We start from the raw sequence: 25665 nt of genomic DNA on the forward strand, positions 1-25665 counted from the left end.
CATTTTAATTCTCCATGGCGTCAGTACCAATATTCATTTGTCCCACGCTGACAAGCCATCAGATTGATCAATTGTGTTTCCAAATGATCATCTCGGTGCTGCACTTTCTCCATAAAATCCTTAGCAGACACATTATGTAGATGTACTTTTTAAAATGTGATTTACTGCAAAAGATGAAACAAATAAGGAATACTTTGACGAAATCTTGAATCTTCAGCATATAGTCTTGTAGTCCGATACTCAGAAGCTGGAATCTGTTCTGGGCGTTCATCGTATCGTCCACCTTTTCCTGTAGGAAACAGCTGAGGAAAACATCGAGCTTCCAAGCTCTTCTCCCATACACTCACGGGAGTTCCTTTTGCTTTCTTCATCTGAAACAGATCAATAGTGTCTCCCATAACTTCTTTTGAATGAAGAGGATGTATGCTAAAATGTTCATAAATTTCTTCTTCTTTTGACTTGTCCACTTTTTCAATTTGTCCAGTTGGTGTTTCTGTGTCTTCTTGTAAATCTTCTTCTTCATCTATATAAATTGATTCATACCATTTATTATTCCTTTTCAAATATAAATTTGCTCTTTGTACTTTCCGTACATCTACCAGCTCCTGCCAAATCTTCTTATTCTTTGTAGGTACACCATTAACCAGAATAACTAATGGTTCAGTTTCCAAAGTATCTACATCAATAGTTTCCATATTTTTTTTCAAATCCAATGGCAAATACACCACTCTTCCTTTTAAACCTCTCAGTAAATCTGAAGGAGGTAATTTACCAGTTTTGGGCTCCATACGTACTATGGTCTGGAACGGATGAACACATTGAATGAGTATAGACTCGTATGTATTTAAATCAGAAAGTTCGGCAGGAATAGCATCCAATTCTAAATTATTATGTACAGCTCTGGTCGGCATTCTATTTTCTTCTAACTTATTATAACAGTATTTACAAATACGCTAATCTTCACCCAATTCAAAACAATTTTCCAGAAATATATATGTTGCAAAATCCTTCTTCCACTTATAATTATCTTCATTTTCACTTTTTTTATACAGATCAACATTCCTTGTTTGAATTTTATAATGGCTTCTGCGGCAACAAATACAAGTAATATTTGGTCTTTCATTAGAGATGATAGTAAATTTTGTCATTTCATCCTCAAAATTTTTAGTAATAATGAGTTCTACATTCTGTTCCTCATTTTCCTCATTAACTGTGTCCTTTTCTGCACTTTCTTGTTCTGGACCAAAGTAACAAAACTGAATCTCATCGGTAACCTTCACTACATCTGATACAGATCCACGGAACAGAGCATTATTTAACTCAACTTTACTGCTGGACTTTTAGCAAAATACAATGTTCTCACAAACTTTCTCATTTCAGTATGATGAACAGCCAGCATCCTAAAATGATGAAAAACACTTTTACACACTTTTCTAGATAGACAAGCCAGAGAATGTCCTTGCAAACCAGTATTCTCTCTCACTCTGCATGGATCTAGTGTTTGAAGCACCTTCATCTTCTGTTTTACACTCTTTTTACTATATTCTCTTAGAAAGTCACGTAATTTATCAATAGATTCCTGACGCACAGTACAAATACTACTACAGTTCCAAGTGTACACTGGGGCTTTTGGACGTCTCCCCATAGCCTCAGCAGCCATTACTTCTTCCTCATTTCTTGGGACCATTTTCTCTTTTTCCATCACACAACCATCCTTAACTTCATATGCTCTACCATTGGTGTCAACTGCATGCAACAAACTATTACTTTGAAGATAACTCTCTTCATTAAAAAATGGTTCAGTACTTGAACTGTGCTTCCATTCTCCCAAGAACACTTTACAAAAGTTACTTTTTTCACTTCTCTTTTCCTTTTGCTTTGTGACTTCATTGCATTGACTAATTTATCTAATCTACGCATCCTATTCAAAATTAGAATAAAAAGTTTTCTTTTTATTTCCAAAGCCTTACTTACAATATTTTCTATAAAAAATTTTTTCTTAATAAATTTAGATTTTTTCTTATATTTTTTCACATCCTTTAGCAAATTTAACATCACTCTTCTCTGAAACATTTTTCAACGAATGTTTTTAAAATCTAATTTTCGTGTTAAATCAGTTTTACTTACTTCTGATTGTACATTAGCTTTTGTTTTTTGCTGTTGACTCTGTTGTTGCTTTGTACATAAAACACTGTTTGTTTTACATTTATTTTTGCCATTTTCTGTTTTTTTGAAGATATTTTTAAAGAAAACTTTAGTTTTCTTACCAGTAGAGTTTTTCTTTTTTCCATCACAAGCTTTTCCTCCTATTTTCTTTTCCCAGTTTTGTCCAGATATACTTGTTGTTGCTTTTATTTCCTCTTTCTTGTCCTTAAAGGCATTTCTTTATTTTTTCACTGTTGCTCAGCAATACCGGCAAGAAACTTAAAAAAAATTCCTTTTTGTAATTATAATTCATTAAAATATTTTTTAAGCTTTTCATTAATTTCAAATGTTTTACCATTTGCCTCTCATTTGTGATTTACTGATTTGTGCAGAGTGCTAACCACCACAGTTGAAAAAAACAAGCTGCCCCTTTCCTGCAAGTGCAAGTCTTTCAGAACAACTGCAACACACTTTAAATCTCTGCCCACAATTCCTGTGCGCACACAGCCTCATGGTGTGATTCTAGGCAGAAAACAATATTTGATTGGCAATTTAAATGCACATTTACTACTGTGGTAGAGCAAGTGATAATTGCTGTTACAGCCTGACACATTTTCCTTATAGTTTACAGAGACAGAAAAGAGCACATTTCCGAACAGCTACTTCATACCATGAGCATGTGCAACCTGGGTGAGTGATTAGACTAGAGCAAAGAAAATGAGGCCTTGATGATGTTTTTATGTGTTTGCGTTACACACTGCTATCTGAAACATCACACAGAGCTGAGTACTACGCATGGGAGTGTTGGAGAAGCTGCTGCATGTGTGCCAAGAGTGTGTTTCTGGAGACAGTGTATTCTCTGGTGCAAGAGAGATGAGCAAGGAGACTTCCAGAACTGCATGAAGACTGCAGGGATGTATGTAACAGTGCATGTGTGCTAAGGGATAATTTGAGTTTAGAAAACAGGCTGCCCCTTTCCTGGGACTGCAATTCTTACTGAACAACAACTTCATAAATTAAATCTCTGCCCACAATTCCTGTGCGCACACAGACTCATGCCGTCATTTTAGGCACATAACACAGGCTGCCCCTTTCCTGGGACTGCAATTCTTTCAGAACAACAACTTCACAAATTAAATCTCTGTCCACAATTCCTGTATGCACACAGACTCATGCTGTGTTTTTAGGCACAAAACAGTGTTCCTGGATAGTACCAAATTACTGTTACAGCCTGACACATTTTCCATCATTTAGAGAGGCAGAAAACAGCACATGTCCTAACAGCTCCTTGAGACCATGACCATGTGTTACAGGGTGAGTGATTAGACTAGAGCAAAGAAAATGAGTCCTTGATGATGTTTTTATGTGTTTGCGTTACACACTATCTGAAACATCACACAGAGCTGAGTACTACGCATGGGAGTGTTGGAGAAGCTGCTGCGTGTGTGCCAAGAGTGTGTTTCTGGAGACTGTGTATTGTCTGGTGCAAGACAGATGAGCAAAGAGACTTCCAAAACTGCATGAAGACTGCTGGGATGTATGTAACAGTGCATGTGTGCTAAGGGTTATTTTCAGTTTTGAACATATGGCAACTACCTGTGCCTTTGCTATTTTGAAAGGAAAATCTACCCTGTTGGTTTCAAATGTTTTAGCTTTTGCCTCTCATTTGCGATTTAGTGATTTCTGCTGACTGCTAACCACCACATTTGAAGAAAACAAGCTGTCCCTTTCCTGCAAGTGCATGTTTTACAGAACAACTGCAACACAAATTACATCTCTGGCCACAATTCCTGTGCGCACACAGCCTCATGGTGTGCTTCTAAGCAGAAAACAGAATTTGATTGGCAATTTCAAAGCGCATTTACTACTGTGGTAGAGCAAGTGAGAATTACTGTTACAGCCTGACACATTTTCCTTGTAGATCACAGAGGCAGAAAAGAGCACATGTCCTAACAGCTACTTCATACCATGAGCATGTGCAATCTGGGTGAGTGATTACACTAGAGCAAAGGAAATGAGCCTTGGTGACGTTGAATGTGTTTGCGTTACACAGTGCTATCTGAAACAGCACACAGAGACTGTTTTTTGTCTGGTGCAAGAGAAATGCATGAAGACTGCTGGGATGTATGTAACAGTGCATAGTTTCAGCACACCTTTGATTCTGGGGAAGACATACTCCAAAATATCCAACATGTTCAAGACCGATACATATCTTCCACAACATAAAATGTAATTCACAACTTTTAATGTAGAACGAAAATCTACCATGCTAATTTCAAATGTGTTGGCATTTGCCTCTCATTTCTTTCAAAGTGATTTCTGCTAAATCCTAACCATCACAGTTAAAAAGAAGCTTTCCTTTTCTTTCAGGTGCAAGTCTTACTTTTCAACAGCAACACAAATTAAATCTCTGTCAACAATTCCTCTCTGCACACAAACTCATGGTTTGATAGTAGGCACAAAATATTATTCCTCATTGTTACCAGTACACCTTAACTTATGGTGAAAATATACTCCATAATATTTTACATATTCAAGACAGTTAAATATCTCCCAAAACACAAAATGTAAATCACAACTTTAAACAAATAATCACAATTCTTTTTTTTATATCTAAATTAACCACAAACACCCCCTCTCAAACTCATAACTCACCTTTAAAATTAGTTAGTTGTGAAAGAAATGTGGCAGTCACACAGCAGTTTATCAGACCAGAATCTCTGAGCTGAACACCTCTCTCCTCTCAGCAGAACCAGTTAATGGCACAGTTTCCCTCTCTTTTTTCACACATATACATGTTAACTCCAAATGACATTCCTTCCCACATTTTTTCAAATGGAATCACACTTTTTTATTGGTTGTCATTTTCAACCCTTTTCCAACTGAACCCTTCCCCCAACATGACTTCTGCCTGCTGCCATAGCAACAGGTCATGGAACACTGGTGTGTGCAGAGAGGTCAAAAGTTCAGCACACAATGTTTCAAATCCAAAGAGCAAGAGTGCTTGACCTGTCAAACCTCTCCGCAAATCCAAAGTAATGTTCAGTGGCAACACATTTTTCATAACCAATACAAAACATGCTTCTAAAAATGTATACAGACAGCCTAGTTTTAACTTTAAAATAGTTTGAATCAGCCAATCAGTTCTTTTTGTTAAAAAAAAATATGTATGCCTCCTTTTTTCAACTGTCTTTCTTTTCATATTGCCATTCTGCTGAAAGACACATCCTGAGTGCATCCAGATCTCCTTGGAAGATGTTCACAGTGTGGATTGTAGGTCACAGCTATGTCTTCTGGAGTGAAAAGTATGCAGTAAAAAGAGGTATGATGAGAGACCTTGCTTTGCCAAATGTAGACATTAAATGAATTGGTCAGAGAGGGTTAAAGTGGCACCAATTAATGCCTTTGGTGAAAACCTTTCTACATCTCCCACAGCCTAACCTTATTATTGTGCACTGTGGTGGAAATGACCTAGGCACTTTAACTGGGGTAGGTCTGGAAATGCTTGTTAAGGACACCTTTGTGCAATTGATGTCACTTTTTCCACAAACTGCCTTTGTATATTCTAATATATGCCAAAGGCAAAAGTGGAACTGGTCCAACCAACATTGTCCGCAGATTGACAAAGCAAGGAAGCACGTCGACAAATCTATTTCTGCTTTCCTCAGAGACTATGGTATGGGTTCTATATACCACAACAACTTGCGTTACAACATGCAAGACATTTATAGAGGAGATGGTGTACACTTCACTGATGAAGGCAACAGAGTCTTCCTCTTGAACTTAAGACTCTGCATCGGTACTTACTTGTAGGTACTACCAAAAAAGCACTCAATGAACACAAGGGCTCTTTTTAGAGCCACCTAATATCTAAACACTTTACTGTGATTTTTTTTTCTTTTTTTTGTTAAAAGTTTTTTTCGGGTGCGCGCTGGGTGCGCGTACTCGGCGATATTTTTTAAAAAAATATAATTCTTTTTTTTTGCCCTACAAGGTCCTACTGTGACCCCCTGCCAATGCCTAGTGGGCCAATATCTCTCCACTCTGTCCCCTTTACACGTTCTCCCCCTTTGTTTTTTACTGCCTCAGACTGCGAGAGACAAAATGGCGGCCACCGCTTCCTGATTTCCACCGATTCGAATGTTTACTGACATCTAACAACCAATCAGAAGTGCGCTCGCGCACGGCAGGGTGCGCGCACAGGGCTTGCTCAGTGCGCGCACGCTGCACGCGTATAGATATATATATTGATTTAAATGCTATTTTCTCAGGAAATACTGAACAGATTTACACCAAACCTGCAAAAGGCACTTCATGGACCTTATGGCTACCTCTCTGCCAAATTTCACATAATTCTGTTCAGCCGTTCGGGCTGTAGCTGCGACTAAAGTCCCTATGGAAAAATCCATGGGGAAAACGTGTTTTGGGACCCCCCCCCTTTTTCTCAGCCCCCGCTTGACGAATCACCCCGAGACTTTCAGGGTAGGAGCTGAGCGGAACGCCCCATTAGTTTTGAAAATTTTGCGAGGATTCGTCAACCGGTGCCAAAGTTATTCAAAATAGAATTTTGAGATTTCCTATGGAAACACGGTCCTAACTATAACTACCTACTGGCGACCGCCAGTAGGTAATATATATATATATATATATTTATATATAGATGCATATATGTTAATAACATATATGATTGTGTTTCCGGGGTCCCGTGCAAGGGTGGGAATATTCAAGTGCTTATGACATTGATGAGGATACCCCTCGGAGAGAACTAGGATTACAGGTAAGTAACTAATCCTTCTTGTTTTCCCCCCTTTCTCCCAGACCTCATAATTAATCTCAGGGGGTACCTTTGATCTTCTAATTTGCCGATAGTTTCAACATTTAATTGCTCTAATGTGGACTGATCCAAAATTTGAATGATACTTTCAGCATTCATAGCTGAGGGAAGTATGCTTTTATCCCTCTGTATTATGAACTGATTTCAACAGATCTCAACTACCAAAGCGGTCTTTGCCCCACCGAAAAAGAACAAGTAAAGAAAGATAAATACATGTTTTTAAAGAAGATACCACCACCAGAACAGTTGTTCGTAATAGCAGCATTTCCGCATCGCCTGACAGCTAATCTCAAGGCTGAATATATTTTTGGGCTCAACTGGAAGTGGTAGCAACTCATAATTGTGTAAAGGACCCTAGGATTGGAGTATTCGCTTCACCGCTGCCAATCCCATATCACTGCACAGAAATCAAAAAGTGCTCATTCACTGAGAGAGATGTGTTGGCCAATAGCTTAGCTCTTGCATTGTTGTTAATCTCTTATAAGGTCCCAAAGGGAAGACCCCTTGGGTAGTTAATCTCTTATAAGGTCCCAAAGGGAAGACCCATTGGCTATGCCAATGCTTGTTTACTTTTGTTGTTTTCTGATTTCTCTGTTCCATGGAGATGTCAAAGGGGATATTACCATTTTTAAAATCACGCCCATTAAAACAAGCCAGTCAAACCCATCCTTTGTAGTGGTACAGTAGAATTGTATTCCCCACATTTATTCAAAGCAAGCCACATGCATACGACTTGATGAATAGTTTTATAGCCATGATAAATGCAGTTAGTAGCTGGGAGTATGCAGACTTTCGCTCATGCACATTCATGTTTTTTTTTTTTTTTAAACTTTATTGTGCAAAACAACATCCTTACAAATAAAGGCCTACAACCACAAGGGCCGGCCGCTAGTATATGCAAATCAATTGCTTGACGTCACGAAGCAGCGACTGATCCCCAGAGGTCCAGCAGAATTACAGGATATATTCTCGGCAACTCAGAAGATAGGCAGGATACCAATATTTTAATTTTTTTTTTTTAAAGAAAAGGAACAAACAGAAAAACAATGAAACAAAACTCAAGGCGAGAAACATTCTAGACGGTGTCGAGCTCCGATGGGGGGGGACCTGCCATACCAGGTAGAGAATCAGGAGGACAATAGAGATGACCAGGGGGGGGAGGCAGTGGAGAAGTGAGGACAATCAGCAAAAGGAGTACAGTATTCTAGGAACCTCAGGATCAGGGGGACAGAGAAATGTCCGGAGTGTCTTCAAAGGGGGGCGTACAGATGTTCCCTCGGTAGGTGTTCCACTGGCCCCTAATTTTACTCCACGCCCTAGGCTTGCCCCTAGCCAGATATACCGTCTTCTCTCTAAACATGCACCAGTCCATGTTCTCCTTCCATACTGACACGGTAGGAGGCCGTTGGGAACCCCAAAGCCGCGCAATATCCCTCTTTGCAATCATGTTCCCAAGTGCCGCCCACCGGGCCTGGGCAACGTTGTAATCATTCGGCTCCCACACATTCAACAAGCCTCTGATGAAATCAGAACCATCATGGATCAGGGAGGAATGGCCATCTTAATTCTTCTGGACCTATCCGCAGCATTTGACACGGTCGACCATGCCATTTTGGTCGACCGTGTCACAGCTCTGGGGATTGACGGCCTGGCTAGAAATCTCATTTCATCTTTTCTGGCCGACCGCACCCAGACAGTCAAGTTGGGTAATTTCTACTCTCCCGTCTCTGCACTACCATGCGGAGTACCACAGGGTTCCTCGCTAAGTCCCACGTTATTTAACATCTACGTAGCGGACTTAGCGAGGGTAATAAAGGCCTACGGGGTGCGATTAACTTCCTACGCAGACGATACCCAACTGGTGCTGGCGATCCATAAGAATGGCACAGCAGTGGCAGCTAATTTTCAGGAAGCAATGCTTGCTGTCAGTACGTGGATGTCCTCCAACTGCCTAAGGCTTAACTCGGATAAAACCGAGGTTATGACCTTCGGCAACCTCGCCCCAGAATGGTCCTCCACCTGGTGGCCCAAACAACTGGGCTCTCCTCCTGTCCCAGTGATAAAAGCGAGGAACTTGGGAGTCATCTTCGACAGCAAACTAACCTTCAACCTTCATGTCAACAAGGTTGTCTCCTCTGCTCTCTTCATGCTAAAGAAAATAAAGAAATTGCTGCCTTATCTTCCCTCCTCTGCTGGGAAGACTTTAGTTACCACTCTGGTATTTTCCAAAATGGACTATGGAAATGCCCTCTTCCTCAACACCCAGAAATCAGTGCTGTCAAAACTACAGTCTGTACAGAATGCGGCTGCCAGAACTCTTCTAAACATCCCTCACCGCCAGCCTACCACCCTAGCCATCCGCCAGCTTCACTGGCTCAGAGTAGAGAGCCGTATTAAGTTTAAGGCCCTTTGCATTGCCTACAAGGCCATGCATGGCACAGGACCTAAATTCTTGACTGAGGCACTCCAGCTGTATACCCCCAAAAGATTGCTGAGATCGGCTAACACTTGCCTTCTGCCCGTACCTCGCACCAAAACGGCAACCTGGGGAGATCGTCGCTTTTTAGTGGCTGCACCAAGACTCTGGAACCTTCTCCCACTAAATATCAAAAACGCCCCCAACCTGATGAGCTTTCGGAGGCTCGTAAAGACATGGCTGTTTGATCAGTGAACTCTACTATTATGATCCTGCTAGCTCACACATGCGCCGAGACACCTCCGGGTAATTGTTTGCGCAATAAAAAATCTCAAAAATAAATAAATAAATAAATAAATCTACGAGCCTCAGGCAACAGAGCGACCCCAATGACACACTCCATTACTGCATGCACACGGTGCCAATACGCCGCGACCTCACGGCACTCCCAAAGGATATGAAGGAAGGTGGCGCTCATTCCACATCCGCGCTTACACAACCCATTCATGTTTTTGCTATAATAATTCCAAGCAAGAGCTCTAAATAATGTCACTGAATGTTTCTTTAGTACTTGTATTAGCATATTAATCGGTGTGTTTGTGACAGCCGATTAGAATGAAGCGACAATCATTCTAATCATACAGAATTATCATTAGACAATTCTACGTAGGCACCTCAATGCATGTTATCTTTCCCTTACTTTAAAGTGGCTTTTGATACGTATCCTTTTTTTTAACAAATATTAGTGGCTTAAACTGCTTTTCAGCTGTATTATGTTGTATTTTAAGTTGTCCTCTAAAATTGTGAAAAGGTACTTTAAAGTAAACTTGAGAAGTGCTAGTCCTTTTAATTGCTGCAAGGGATATCTTTAACTTGCACTTGACTATCGGGATGGAAGGTCTCTAAAGGTCTTATTGGAGCCTTTAGGTCTTAAGATCTGTGAACATCTGACCAGCATGGGTTGCTGGGTAACTTTCTGTATCTTCATTGTGTATGAAAAATATACATGACGTTAGTTTTCAATTGTGTGTGACTGGGTTATGATTGTATTCTTAACAACAATATGTAAATCATATAACATTGCTTTCCCCTGTTCAATTATAAACTCATGAAGACCAGAATACTAATTGCTGTCCTTGAATTAAAGTCTGTTTTGGAATCTTACTTTGTTTCCAGAGGAGGAGCTCTTTTGCCGTTCGGTTTGGTCAAAGCAGTCTGGACTATCTCGTGCAGCGATAGCTGTTGCTCACTGCAGTGGAAATGAGGAAATGCTGAGCTGCTCCAGTTTCTCCAAGAACGGAAAGCGGAGAGGAGAGCACATGGAGGTATGCAGCATCAACTTAAGTCAATCTTTCATCAAACTAGATTTCAATGATTGGCTTTCATCATTGACCTTTCTAGTTAGGTCTCACCTACCAGATAACACAATTTGCCAGTAGCTAGTTCTTGTTCATTAGCATGGTGTGGGCTTAACTTTCTCTTATTGTGTTTGTCCCTACCCTGGAGCACTGACACATTACTTTGTGTCCATCCACTGGTAATGTTTCAGGTGCTACTTCTTTCTTTTTGTTTAAGTGCTCCATAAGAGTGCATGTGTTTTCCAGATGTCTCTTGCATGTACTTATCATGTACCTCTTCAGGTTTACTCGTATACTTCTCCTGCACGTCCGCTGTGCTCGTGTTGCTCTCTTACATATGTTTCTCCACCACCCCTCTCCATGATGCATTCACCCTCTGGGTATGGCTTTCATGGTTGTGTGCTTCTACCTCCAGCTCCACATTTCTCACTCTCTCTTGCCTGTTTGATTTTTTTCCCCCTCCTCACATCACACTGTGCCGATTTGCGGCACTCCCCGCGCCCTTCATGTTGCTACCCCTGCCTGCACCCCCTTGTGTGACTTTCCCAACTCCTCTGTTGCTTTCCCACCCCTCACTCACTGATTCCACTCCACCCTCCCTCTGTGTTGCTTCTGCCCCCTTATTGCTCCCACACCAGTGCTACTTTTTTCCCTTTTATATTTACAGATCCAACCCGGATCAATAACCAAAAAGAAAAAAAGCGATTGCGTCATTTTGTAGGCAGGTGCATGCATGGTGCACGCGCCAACAAAATGAAGCTGGCAATTGCATCGTTTTTTTAAGCATGCTGCACAGCATTGGAGATACTGTAAAACATGGCTAAAAACTATTGACTAAGCCAATAGGTCCCAAAGGTAAGACGTATTGGATTTAGCAATTCTTGTTCTTTACATGGCATTCTGACATACAGCACCTTGTGTGACTTTCTCAGCTCCTCTGTTGCTTTCCCCACCCCTCACTCACTGATTCCACACCACCCTCCCTCTGTGTTGCTTCTGCCCCCTTATTGCTCCCACACCAGTGCTACTTTTTTCCCTTTTATATTTACAGATCCCACCCGGATCAATAACCAAAAAGAAAAAAAGCGATTGCGTCATTTTGTAGGCAGGTGCATGCATGGTGCACGCGCCAACAAAATGAAGCTGGCAATTGCATCGTTTTTTTAAGCATGCTGCACAGCATTGGAGATACTGTAAAACATGGCTAAAAACTATTGACTAAGCCAATAGGTCCCAAAGGTAAGACGTATTGGATTTAGCAATTCTTGTTCTTTACATGGCATTCTGACATACAGCACCTTGTGTGACTTTCTCAGCTCCTCTGTTGCTTTCCCCACCCCTCACTCACTGATTCCACACCACCCTCCCTCTGTGTTGCTTCTGCCCCCTTATTGCTCCCACACCAGTTCTACTTTTTTCTCTTTATATTTACAGATCCAACCCGGATCAATAACCAAAAAGAAAAAAAGCGATTGCGTCATTTTGTAGGCAGGTGCATGCATGGTGCACGCGCCAACAAAAAGACGCTGGCAATTGCATGGTTTTTTAAGCATGCTGCACAAGATTGGGGATGCTGTAAAACATGGCTAAAAACTATTGACTAAGCCAATAGGTCCCAAAGGTAAGACTTGTTGGCTTTAGCAATTCTTGTTCTTTACATATACAGCACCGTATAGGAGTCCATGCTAAAGCTTGAGTGAGGTATTATGTAGTGAAGGACAACATTAATCTGAGTATTTTGTCTTGGTGCAGGACATGGTGTAACTCTACAGAGCTCTGAACGTAGTCTTAATCCTCCACAGCACATTCAGAGAATACTCCATTTGGATGGACATACAGTTTAATTAAAAAATGGTCAAAGATAACATCTTGGGCAGGACTGACTGGAAGCTAAACACAGACCAACATTTTTCTTGTTCACATCAGACCTGTGATGCATAGGCAGGTGGATCCCATCTCTTTAGCATGAGGCTAGAAGGTACATTAATATAGTACTAAAAAATCTCTTTTACATTTTTAGACCACTGGTATTTAATTGTGTTTACAGAGAGACAGAGAAACAGTGAATAAAACATATCCAATAATCAGAATATCTGGCACCATATGCTATCATCTCAACATAGATTTTTTAGATTATGCTGTACGTGCATGACTTCACATTTATTTGATAACAGGTTTATAATCCTTACCCAAGCCCATCTTTCCGCTAATTATAGATGTTTTGATGGTACTGTTGAACTGTTACTTGTTTCCATATTGTTTAAATTATCACAGTAATATATTGTTTGTAGCATGTGTGGCTGTATATACACATGTGCTCTGCATGCTCCGGACATTTACTGTTGGGCTCGGACGATTCTAACTTGTTTTTCTTTATAAAAGCCTTTCGAGACACATGGTCTTGGTGATTCCTTCTCTGGTAGTGAATGTGCATAGGCACTGACTCCATTGCTAGATTGTTTTTCTCCACCTTTCGGACGTGATTCAGCACATTCCAGGTCTCGATAAGTATGACCGTTCCGGTCGCACCTCGGAGTTGGTTACCTTCCATCACATGTGAGAATTCACCTCAGTCTGTCACCTTCCATTCCATGTGCGAAGACTGTTCAACTCGTTTCTTCAAACAGTGCCAATTTCATTCTTCCAGTACATCATCATCACAATTCCAGGCCTCTCGGCCCTCAGAGACCTTCAGCCACCTTATGCTCCCAACTACCCTTCGTAGAATGAGCACCTGGGGTAATGGGATGTATCCCCTTCAAGAGATGCCCGTAGTGGCACTCTAAATGCACTGGGTCGACCTCCACGCCATCTGCAACATTTGCCTCTTGACGTAGCCATGATCAGAGCCACTGTAACTGTTGTACAGCGTTTTGCAGTAAGAAAACTCTGCACCAGCGCTGAGACCAATGGTGGGCCCACAGCAGGATGGCCAAATCCTCTGCAGAAATGCCTGATATCTTCGATGAGACCGATCTCCTCGGCACCGAGGAAGAGGAAGAAGCATTGGTGAGCCACCCGATCTTCCTGTACACCAGTCAAGTCCTTAGTTCATCAACACCAACGTATTGTAGTCAGTCAATGAGGATCTCATGGAGGAAGAAGAGTGGGCTCCAGAGGACACTCCATCCATCTCAGTCAGCCAGTCCATGCTTGAAGATAGCTCTAAAACCTCACAAACGGCTGCACATTTTAGTTGAGCGCCGTTCCCATATTCCGGTGTGACATCACGCTCCAGTGCTGGTCGACACCAAAGCAAGGCCTCAGACCTGAAAAAAAACCCTTCAAAGGGCCTAGACCCTTGGCCGCCCTTGAGCCTGTGGACAATGAACCTTCAAAGCGGGCTTCTTCATTGATGCTGAAAGGGCCATCAATGCCGAAGTAACTTTTGGATCTGAGATCCACTCTTGACGTCGAGGAACGCCCCATCCTCGAGAGGCTGCAGCAGGAGCTTGACGAAAGGCAGAGGAAGATGATTATCCTCCGTCGCACAGATCACTGCCTTGGAAAAGACCCTGCCTAAGAAATGTAGGCTAGCCTTCGATCAGGCCCTGCCATCTGACACTCCTATGCCCCTCTTGCCTGCCAAGAGGCTCAAAGATGAAGCCTGTGCTCTTCCTCCTCCTCCTCGCCCACTACCACCACCACCTCCCTCACCCACTATGCCTTCACCACAGGGGACCCCAGAGTCATACTCCGTTACTAGCAGTCTTAGCACTTATTCCCTGGCTGAGAACTTTATCTGGGTACATCAGAGGATTAATTTGAGAATTAAGATATAGGCCCTCAGACAGACCTTGACCTAGAACATGTCCCAGTCAGGGCCTCCTCTCCACTAGATGACACCTTGGAGCTCCACAACGTCATTCAGCGAGGCGTCCTAGTAGAAACGCTTTCAAAGACAGCGCTCTCTGTCCAGAACCTCCCAATGCTCAAGGGATGATCAAATCCACCCCTGAGAACAGGAATCCGGGAAAGCTTGTATGGTGATACAAAAAGAAATATAAGCTGGTGCCCCCTGACCCGCTCTATATTCGAGGCCGTGTCCCACCGGACTCCTTAGTGGTTATGATTGCTGGGCAGAGGGTAGCGCCCCAGGCAACTAGGGATGCTCCGCCTCCTGAAAAGGAGAGCAAGTGTATCGATGCTGTGGCGAAAAGAGTAGCAGTGAGTGCGGCCACAGTGACAATTCTGTAGGCTTCCGTTCTTGCTAGGACGGAGCCCATTGGGAGGAGATGGAGTGCACCTTCAGGATCTCAAGATCAGTATCACAAGTGAGGGAATGAGCTAGTGGATAAAGGCAAGGCCATTTCCAATTAAACCACCAGGGGTGCACTGAATGCGGCAGATACAGCAGCACGGGAAGGGGGGGGGGGTATCAATACCTTGATCAAGGTAGAAGGCACCACTCTTGGCTCCGTTTTTGTCTGGCTTCAAGCTGGAGGTGGACCAGCACCTTGTCAGCCTGCCTTTCATCAGGGAGCACCTGTTGACACCATACTTGAGAAGATCAAGCGGTACAAAGAAACCACAAAGGCGATGGGTGCCATTCAGGTGCTTCAGATAGGGCATCATTTTGTGGAAAGCAGTCAAGAGGCAGCTCCGAAGCTAGTCCCACCATCAACAGGGTTATCACCCACAGGCTGGTAGAGGTTTTGCACACGAGGCTCGTTCAGAGGAAACAGTTCCAAGGCCCATGGCTGAGGCATCCCTAGTAAGGGAGCCTCTTCTGCCAAAAACTGACTAACCCTGCATCCCACTTGATCACAAAACACCCGTCGATGTAAGACTTCAAGGGTTAGTTCCCTGATGGGAAGAGATCACCTCAGACCGGTGAGTCCTATCCCTCATCAGGCACGTCTACTGCTTAGAGCTCATCAAAACCCCCAACAAACATTCCACTCCGCACCTACACTCTGAGCCCGGAACATCTCACATTGCTACAAGAGGAGGTTCAGGTGCTCCTACTCAAACAAGCCATAGAGCCTGTCACCTATTAACTTCAGGGCAAAGGCTTCTACTCTGTATGCTTCCTCATTCCCAAGAAGGACGGATCCCTTGGACCAATCCTCGACCTCCGTCCTCTCAACAAATGCATCCCCTAAAAACATTTCCACATGATGACCGTACAGGATGTCACCCCCCTACTGCAGCAAGGCGACATCATGGCCATTCTAGACCTGAAGGATGCATACTTTAACATCCCGATCTAAACAGCTCATCGGTGCTACCTCTGCTTAGTAGTAAGTGGTTAACACTACCAGTTCAAGGTACTATGACCCCAATGGTCTTTACCAAGTGTTTAGCGGTGCTAGCTGGCTCACCTCAAGAGAGTAGGGACCCATGTCTTCCCCCATACTCAATGATTGGGTGATAAAGAGTTCAAGCAGACAGGAATGCTTAATCCCCACTCATCCTGGTGTTCACAGTGAGCACCACCAAGTCACACTTGGAGCCGCTTTAAAATTCAACCCTTCTCTGGGTCAGTACTTAACTCTGTAGTGAGCAAAGCCTTACCCAGCCCCTAAAGAGTGTGAGCATTCCAGCAGCTTCTCTCTCTCTTTTTCAGCCACTCTGTTCCCTTCCAGTTCACACGGTTATGGGCCTTCTGGGAATAATGGCTTCATGCTTTGCTAAAGTACCCCATGTCAGACTACATATGCACCTGCTTCAGAAATGCCTCTCAAGCCATAAGCGTAGGGTCATTTGGAAGATCTAGTGTTGGTAAGGGCCAGCACCCATCGCTCTCTGCAGTGACAATCTGTTGCAGGACAGGTCCTTTGCAGACCCAGTTTCACAAGCGACCATCACCATGGATGCATCTCTAGACTGCTGGGGAGCACACCTCAAATACATGACAGTCCAGGGTCTGTGGCCATCTCATGAAAGGAATCTCTATATCAAACACTCCAAGGGGGCATGGACATACTTAGGAAAGCCCATAGGCCCACTACACACACCTGCTATGGTGTTAAGTGTAAGCGTTTTGTCTACTGCTGTACTCCAAAACATATAAACCCTCTTATGCCTACGGTGCAAGGCATTATGTACTACCGCCTGCACTTACAAAAGTCAGGGTTAGCCTATACATCATTCTAACTACATTTAGCTGCCATTGCTGCATCTGTGCAAAACCTATATAATTAAAGCTTTTATGGAGGCCTTAAGCATGTCATTCCACCAAGGGTACCCCTAGCACCAGTCTGGAATCTTAATTTTGTCCTCACCAGACTTATGGGACCCACTTTTCAGCCACTGCATTAATGCCATTTCCACTTTTTCTCTTGGAAGGTTGTTTTCTTGGTAGCTATAATGTCTCTGAGACGTATTAGTAAACTACAGGCCCTCACATTGCAGGAATCTTTGTTTCAAGTACATCAGGACAGGGTGGTTCTTGGAACCAATCCAAAATTCTTACCAAAGGTGGTTTCTTCATTAAATCTTAACCTGGCCATCAAGCTCCCAGTTTTCTTTCCACATCCAGACTCAGTAGTTGAAAGGGCACTTCACATACTTGATCTCAAGCATGCTCTTTACTACATTGCTAGAAACAAATCCTTCCACAAAACACAACAACTGTTTGTGGCATTTGCACAGTCTCATAAAGGTCATGCCATTTCTAAGGGAAGGATAGTCAGGTGGATTGTCAAATGCATCAAAACCTGTTAAACAAACATTAATAGAGCCCTACCTTCCTGCCCCAAGCCAGACTGCAACCATGAACAGGGGCGTACAATGCCCTTTCTAAGAAATATACCCATAGCATAAAGCTGCCACGTGGTCCACTCCAAACACACTTACATTATTGTGTGGATATTGTGAGGATATTATTTTATTATCATAATTTTTCTAAAATTATAGGTTCATGAAGGCAAGAAGCAGTGTGTGGCTCACAATGCTTTTGGTGGTGATGGAGTCTATGCCATTGCGAGATGTTGTGTTTGGCCAAAAGCTGAGTGTCATATTGCATCCAGTTCTCCATCCGAAGACGGTACTGGTGTGACTGCTAGCTGCTCAAAAGATAAACACGTTTTGACAGGTAAGATGTTAGCTTTACATTAATAGCTTTGATATCAGTGTCTGAAAGTCTATTCTAATAGTTTGTCATTATTGTAAATTGTATTTGCTTTGTAACAGCATGAAGTAACTTTTGTCATATGACAATGTATCTGCAAAAGGACCTGATATTTAATTGAAAGCAGTACTTCATTTGTGCTAGTGGTTGCTGGTGGGTCACCTCTCTTACTTATTTCATAGGACAGGGACTTTTGCCATTTCCTAAACTGTCCCGATTCTTGACTGCAGCTACTTTAAGTCAGTTCTTGTTTTAAGACTCTGCAAAGAACCGGACATGATACTTAAATAGAACTTCCTGTTTTTGTTTACTTTATTTCTCAGTCAGGAATCACTAAGGCAGTTCTAGAGCACGTTTTTAAGTAATTTATTCTTATATTTTCCGTTTGAAGTATGTAGTGAAATACCAGCTTTAGATTTTTAAACGATGTAAAGCTTCTCTTTTTTTTGTTATGCTTGTAGCCGAAGTCTTTCTCTTATGCTTGCTGTTTTGTGATGTCATACTCCACTGAGTGGCAAAGTATGTTGGTTTCTTTCGTGTTTGATATTTAATAACTTCGGTCTGCATTCCATTTGATACAGGTTGCAGTTCCCATTCGCTTTCAGCCCCTTTCAGTGACCATGTACGACCTGTCGTAAGTAAACGAGATGAGAGAGACTTATGTGTGGGAAAAAGTGATGTGACCTCACACGCATCCTGCTGCCATGCTCCCAGTATTGAATGCCACGTCAAGGAGCATACTCCAGTAGGATTCACAGAAAAGGTAAAGCGTGTAGTGAAGAACTTAAACCTTTTATAATGTGTATATATTCTCTATTCACAAACTGCCATTACTTACATAGTACTTATCAAAAACTATACAAAGATAGTATTAGATGTGCATTACATCACATTTATTTGTGTTCCATTGGGTTATTTGTTTTAGCATTTCCTTCCATGCAAGGCCACTTGCTTCAGTACTTAAGGCAAATTATCCTACTTTGCACACGCTGCTGTTCTTCACCTCACCAATCACAGTGATCTACCACCAAGGGTAGCAGGGATGTTCAGAAAAGGGAATCTCACTATCAAGATTATGTTTTTACCGGTTATTAATTTTTATCTGTCTATGCTACCTGTTAAATTACTGGTTAAAAGTTTTAAGTTGCTAAATAAATCAGTTAATGCATTCTTATGTAATGGTAAAAAAGCACGTATCTAATATCTCTTTGTAAACCTAAGGAGTTAGGAGGTGTGAATTTCCTCAATTTTCAGCAATATCATAGTGCCTTTGTCTTGAAACAGGTACTGCCATATTTGGACGGCACTGATTCTCTGCCTACTAATATATGGCGCAGATTGGAGGACTCGCTTGAGTCGCCATTTTCGTTTTATTCATTACCGTTTTTTTCGAAACCTCCTTGAACTTTTTCTTCTCCACCTATTAAATACTCAAGCCAGTTGTCTTCCCTTATTTTTACACTACCCTTATCCCCGTTACAACAATTTCTAGAATCTTCTATATGGAATAACAAAGCCTTAACAATTTTTAATCAAACAATTTTTTGGAAAAATTGGGTACTGAAATGAGTGCTTCAAATAAAACAACTGATGTGTGATACGGTTCCTCTTACCTTTTCTGAAGTTCAGAATAAATTTGCTATTCCCTGTAATTATGCTGTTAAATATGAGTCTCTTAGAGGTGCTCTCGGACGGGCCATCTCCACTCTTAATTTGTCCTAGTCTCCCGACAACTTACCTTCTCCTTCTCCACTTGCAATATTGCCATCTTGACAGCTTCCAGGGCCGGACTGGCCATAGCGGGCACGGGCGTTTCCCCGGTAGGCCGCTAGGGTGGGGGGCGGTTTTAGGCCCCTGGGGGGCCGTTTTTGTTACCGGGGGTCAGCAATCACGGCCCCCGGTAACAAAAGCAGCCAAAACCGGCCCTCGCATACTGCTCGGCTGCCCTCCCCCTCACCCCAGAGGGGCGGCGGCTGAGCAGTTTGCCAGGGCCGGTTTCTGTTCCCAGTCCGGCCCTGACAGCTTCATATATATATAAATATTTGCATTACACTGTTCCTTCTCGTTCTAAGTCCAAGGTTGAGATATTGTGGGAATCTGATCTTCAACATTCATTGTCTTTACGGGACTGGGGTCTCATGTGGAATAAAATACACCATATATCTCCTAACGCTCGCACTACACAAACCCACAAACCCTTAGTATTTTTATAATAAGCTATATATAACTCCACACTCTTTGCAGAAATACAATCCAACACTCTATTTATTATTATTTTTATTTATTTCTGGTATTTATAGAGCGCAGCATTCATCCCAAGGGATATCAAGGCGCTAAAAAAAGAAAAGGCTGCTGAGGTTTATGCAGGAGGGGTTAGTATTTGGGAAAGAGGTGTGTTTTGAGTTTTTTGCTGAATGAAAGAAGGTTTACGGTATGTCTCCGGTCAATCGGTAGTTCATTCCATCGTTTGGCCGCCAGATGGGAGAAGGCCCGTCCTCCTGTCCTTGTTCTATAGATGCGCTTAGGTTTTGCTAGGGCTGAGTTAGTGGATCGCAAGTTCCTGTTTGGAGTATAAAATTCGATTTTCCCCTGCAGGATTGTGGGGCCTGTTTTGTGGAGGGCTTTGTGCGCATGACAAAGTAGTTTGAATGTGGCACGCTGACGCATCGGAAGCCAATGAAGTTGTTTTAGGCATGCTGATGCCGAGTCACGTTTGCCTTTGTTGCATACCAGTTTAGCAGCCTGGTTTTGCAGAACCTGTAGGCGGGATAATAGCTGCTCTTTCATTCCTTCGAATAGAGCATTGCCATAGTCCAGGCGGCTGACTAGGAGGGCCTGGGTAATCGTACGACGACAGTCGAGTGGGATCCAGGTGAAAATCTTAGCGAGGAGTTTCAGGATTGCAAATCCCTTACCCCACAGTGTGCGCACATGATCTTTCATAGATAGTGCGTCATCCATCATAATGCCTAGATTTCTGACGTGTTGTTTCGGAGTCGGGGCTATTCCCAGTGACGGTGGCCACCATGAATCGTTCCACGATAGTTTGGCTCCTCCGAACAGCAAGATTTCAGATTTTCCGGCATTAAGCTTGAGGCAGTGGTTACGCATCCAATCTGCCATTTCGGAGAGGCAACTGTGGAGTTTATTTTTGGTTGTTTCTGATCTTTCCGATCTTTCATCCATGGTCACCATCAGCTGCGTATCGTCGGCATATGAGCAGATGCCGATGCCCCACTTTCTTCCGATGTCGGCCAGAGATGATACGTAGGCATTAAAGAGGGTGGGGCTCAGGGAGGCCCCCTGTGGGACTCCACAGCCAATGGGACGGGGTTCTGAATGGAATTGGCCCATGTGCACTGCTTGGGTGCGGTTGCTCAGGAAGGATTCAATCCATTGCAACGCAGTGTCTTGTATTCCTTTGCTCGGGAGAATGTTCAGTAGGCATTTGTGCGACACCGTGTCGAACGCTGCCGACAGGTCTAGCAGTATCAGAGCCACCGAGCCCCCTTGGTCGGTGATGCATCTGACACTGTCCGACACTGCTAACAGCGTAGCCTCGGTGCTGTTGTTGGATCTGAATCCAGTTTGGGTGGGGTCCAAAAGCGAGTTGTCCTCCAGATATTTGGATAACTGTGAGTTAACCATTTTTTCAAATGCTTTGGAGAGGTAGGGGAGTTGTGAAATAGGCCTATAGTTCTCAGGGTTGAGAATATCGGAACCAGCTTTCTTCAAGAGAGGGGTTACAGATGCGTGTTTCCAGCAGTCTGGAAAGGACGCGGAGGCGAGGGACTGATTGAATAGTTTGGTGATGAGTGGGCATAGAGTCGGTGCAATTTCAGAGAATACAAAGTGCGGGCAGGGGTCTGCGGGAGAACCAGATTTTATTGCTCTAAGGACTGTTAACACTTCTTCTTCAGAGAGTGGTTGGAAGTTGGATAGACGAGGGGAGTTGCCCAAGTTTAGGCGATCGTTGTCATTGTCGGATACAGATGGGCATACGTCATCACAAGGGGGGACGGGATGGGAAGGGGTGAAGGTTGAATAAATTTTATTAATTTTATCGGAGAAGAAGATGCTAATCCGTTCGCATGCTTCTGTGGAAGGGGTGAGAGTTTGCGAGGTGCAGGATGGGTTACTAAACTCTTTCACGATTTTGAATAACTCTTTTGCAGAGTTATGGTTTTCGTTGATTCGTTGCACAAGAAATGCCTTTTTTGCCTCTCGGATGGCAAGGATATATTGTTTCCTTTTGGCAGTATAGTTGGCTCTGGTTGTAGGGTCTTTCGCTTGTCTCCATTGGTGTTCTGTTTTTTGACATTCCCTTTTAAGACTCTTGAGGGCGGGGGTGTACCATTTTTCGTTAATGGTTGTTTTTTTTCTAACTTCTCATGAGGGTGCTATTTTGTCCAATGTTTGGTGAATTCTGGTTTCTATCCGGATGACATTATTACCGATAGGTTCATTGTCTGGTAGGGAGACGTCTGTCTCGTGAAAATGATTTTGGAAGTTGGAATTATTGATTAATTTCCAAGCTCTCTTAGAGGTGAGGGGGGTGGATCTGGTCTTAACGGGTTTGCCGGGAAGTTTAAATGAAAATGAAAGCATGAAATGGTCGGTCCATGACAGCGGGAGAGTTTCCTTAAGGGTGGTCGATTCGATGTTCGTAAAAAAGAGATCCAGGGTATGCCCAGCTATGTGCGTAGGGCCATCGACTAATTGTTTCAGTTGGAGGATTTCCATGTCATATTTGAGCTGTGCGACTCCAGGGGCATTAGGGTTTTCGTAGTGGACATTGAAGTCTCCAATAATCAAGTAGTTTTTGTGCATTAAGCACAAAGGGAGTACTTGATTCAGGAGTTTAGCGCTGAGTTTGATTTGTTGTCCTGGTGGGTTATAGACAACTGCGCCCGCTAACATAACATAATTCTCGGCGAGGATTTTAAATGGTAATAGCTCATGTTCAGGATCCGCATTCGTTATATCCGTTAGACAAGTTAGGTGGTCCCTGAAGATTACGGCGACTCCGCCTCCTTTCTTCTTACTTTGTCTGTTTTGTGTTATTATTTTATAGTTGGGGGGGGAGGGCGTTAGCTAGGTCTGGGGCACTGACATCGGATAGCCACGTTTCTGTGACAAAAACTAAATCTGGCGTTTTTGAGGATAAGATGTCCCATATGTCCAATGCATGCTTGGGTAGTGATCTGGCATTAAAATATAGGCATTTTAGTTCATGCTGGGGGTTAGTAGGGATTGTGTGAGGATCCGTTGAGAGTTGACCCAAGCTGGTCCATTGACATGAACGGCATGAGATGGGTCCGTAGGACATGTGCTGGTTTTGTAAAGCTCTTGCCGGTACATATTTACATATGTTTTTTCACTGTCCACCTACCGTTGCTGGAAACCAGTTTGCAAGACTATTTCCACAGTTTGTTCCATTGATTTTCCCTTTGATGTTAAATGTATCTATTTGGGTAGTTTGTCACACATGTTGCCAGCATGTTCTAAGCTAGGCAAATTTTTATATTTGTCACTTGCGATTGCTTTTCAAGTCATTACACCCAACTGAAAATTTGTCAAGGATTTTAATGTCGCCAATTTGTGAAATCTTATTTGTTCTCATCACCGTCTTGACATAGCAGCAGCTACATCTGCAATACAAGTGATCAACAAGGACCTTTTTTGGTCCCCACTTACTAACTACTTAAATAATAAGCGTTAAACCCCCAGTGATTCGACTAGGATTTTCCATCCCCCATGATGACTTCCTTCTCTGATTTGTGTAACTACTCATCTATTTATTTAATGCTGTTATTATGAGGAATAATATGTTAACATGTTTTTATTGTATGAATTCATATTTTATAGGATATAGGTTTATCTAGTGATATATACATAAGATACGCCTTTTTGTTTTGTTTTCTTCTTTTCTCTTTCTTCTCTTCTTTCTTCTTTTCTTTTTTTATATCAAAAAACAATATAAATGTTTTAAGTACAGAATGATTTCATTTATTATTGTATAATTTTTTTCTCCCTTTTTATTGAATGTTAATAATTGTTACCTTTATGGGTAACATTATATTTATGGTCTGATTATTTGCTGTATGAAATATCTAATTCTGTACATTATATTTTATTCAATAAAGTTTTGTTAACTAAAAAAAATAAAAAATGAGTATGACCGAAAAGGGAATCTCCAGTTTGTCTATGGGATCTGACCAGAAGAACGGTTTTAGAATGTGGTAGAATTTACTCCAAGCAAATAATTTTCCTGATGGCCCTTATAACATCCACAGTAAACTCCTCTCTCGTGCGAGAACTTCACCCCATTGTTACTTCATGTAAAAAACATTTCACTTCTAAATGTATATGCAAATAGATGCATTATAAAGTAACATTGAGTTCTTCAAAATTCTTTGTTTCTTTTGTTCAAATATCAACTTTACTTAACAGTATATGCTCTTGTTTCATATTCATCTTTCCAAGCTTTTAATGAATGTACATAGTTCATGTTGTTGTAACACCCAATTATTCCCCGGGCTAAAATCTTTACACTTCTTTCATCTAAGTGTCTCGTGAAATCTTCCGGTGGTGTTTTTTTCAGTATCCAAAATAAAGCACTCTTTGGTCAGGGGTAGGGTCCTTTACATTCAGGAGGTTGGACCCCCAATGAGAAAACAAAACGAAGAAGACCTCCCATGGAAATTCTTAATTCTTTTTTTAGACACGTCCTATCAAAAGAACACTCACTTGATCGATCAATATAAACATTTATTAGTACGTTCTTGGGCCAATTCAAATATATTTCACATATATACCTTTTTATGTACATACCCAGAGAAACGTGATTCATATTCAGTGCTTTTCATTGTGCATGTGACCTGCCACCTGTTAATCAATCTGTGCAATTTAAAAAACTTGTGTATTCACATTCTTATGGGCCATTTCCACAATTATTCATGTGAAAAAAATGAAGGAACAGGGAAGGAGAGAGAGAGAGAGAGAGAGAGGTTTCTAACAAGGTTTCTGAGAAATAATCTTTTATATTTGGGGCAACCGTCCAAGGGGGGTCTATTGGGTGCACGATTCAAGAAGAGCAACACAAAATAATTTCCTATGTTTGACTTGGACTTCTTTCCTGCTCTAAAGTTGTAAATCCCATTATTAGCCTCTGAGTAAATGTTGACTTGCTTCGTCCCTAACTCTGTGGAGGGTCTCCTCAGGACTTCGAACTGGGTACCTCCTTTTTGGTGAATGGAATGCACAGGCTGAAAGAAACTGAAATCATGTACAAACTTGGAAGCTACCAATATGACTTTAGGGACACAGGCTACTCCCAATGTGGGTTTTTGTGCCTGCTAGTGGAACTTCTCTTTTCCTGTCTAGTTTATGATCCTCACGCTAATGCAGTGGCTGATCAAACAGTGTCTTGTGAAAGCTGATGGCTGTGAGTACTCCCAGCCGGCAGCTTCACGAGATGCTTGGTCAAACACAACCTACTGTAATGTGCAACACTAGTCTTCAGACAACATAGTCCATTCTAATGTAGGTGATAGTCATGGCTTTCACTATCTAAATCTTAGAGTGACTCTGAGAAAGTGAAGAGGGGTGCTGGAGCCAGGGATGGGGCAGGTGTTGCAGCACCCCCAGACCTGGAGGCAGTTCAGAAAGGTAATGGAAAATAATGTGGTTCAAAGATGCAAAATGACACAATTTTCTTATTTATATGGCTAAACTATGTCAATTTTAATTTAAATAAATATTTATTTAAAAAAGACCATTAATAAATCAGATTGACTTTAACCATGCATGCGCACACGGGAAATTAAATGTGCAG

General features: G+C 42.2%; 1 protein-coding gene across 4 annotated transcripts in view; it reads left to right on the forward strand.

The window, feature by feature from the left end:
• The window catches only part of PCSK9 (proprotein convertase subtilisin/kexin type 9), a 172725-nt gene that overhangs the window by 141724 nt on the left and 5336 nt on the right, over positions 1 to 25665 (forward strand). For 2 of the 4 annotated variants that reach the window (XM_085602521.1, XM_085602523.1), the window contains 4 exons: positions 2770 to 2835; positions 10572 to 10720; positions 17615 to 17792; positions 18410 to 18591. In XM_085602521.1, coding sequence (XP_085458647.1) covers positions 2770 to 2835; positions 10572 to 10720; positions 17615 to 17792; positions 18410 to 18591 — 575 coding nt within the window. The remainder of the gene's footprint in view (positions 1 to 2769; positions 2836 to 10571; positions 10721 to 17614; positions 17793 to 18409; positions 18592 to 25665) is intronic. The other 2 variants (XM_085602522.1, XM_085602525.1) reach the window with 1 other exon arrangement.

This window comes from Triturus cristatus, chromosome 4_2 (assembly GCF_964204655.1).
Source record: "Triturus cristatus chromosome 4_2, aTriCri1.1, whole genome shotgun sequence".
NCBI classification, from domain to species: domain Eukaryota; kingdom Metazoa; phylum Chordata; class Amphibia; order Caudata; family Salamandridae; genus Triturus; species Triturus cristatus.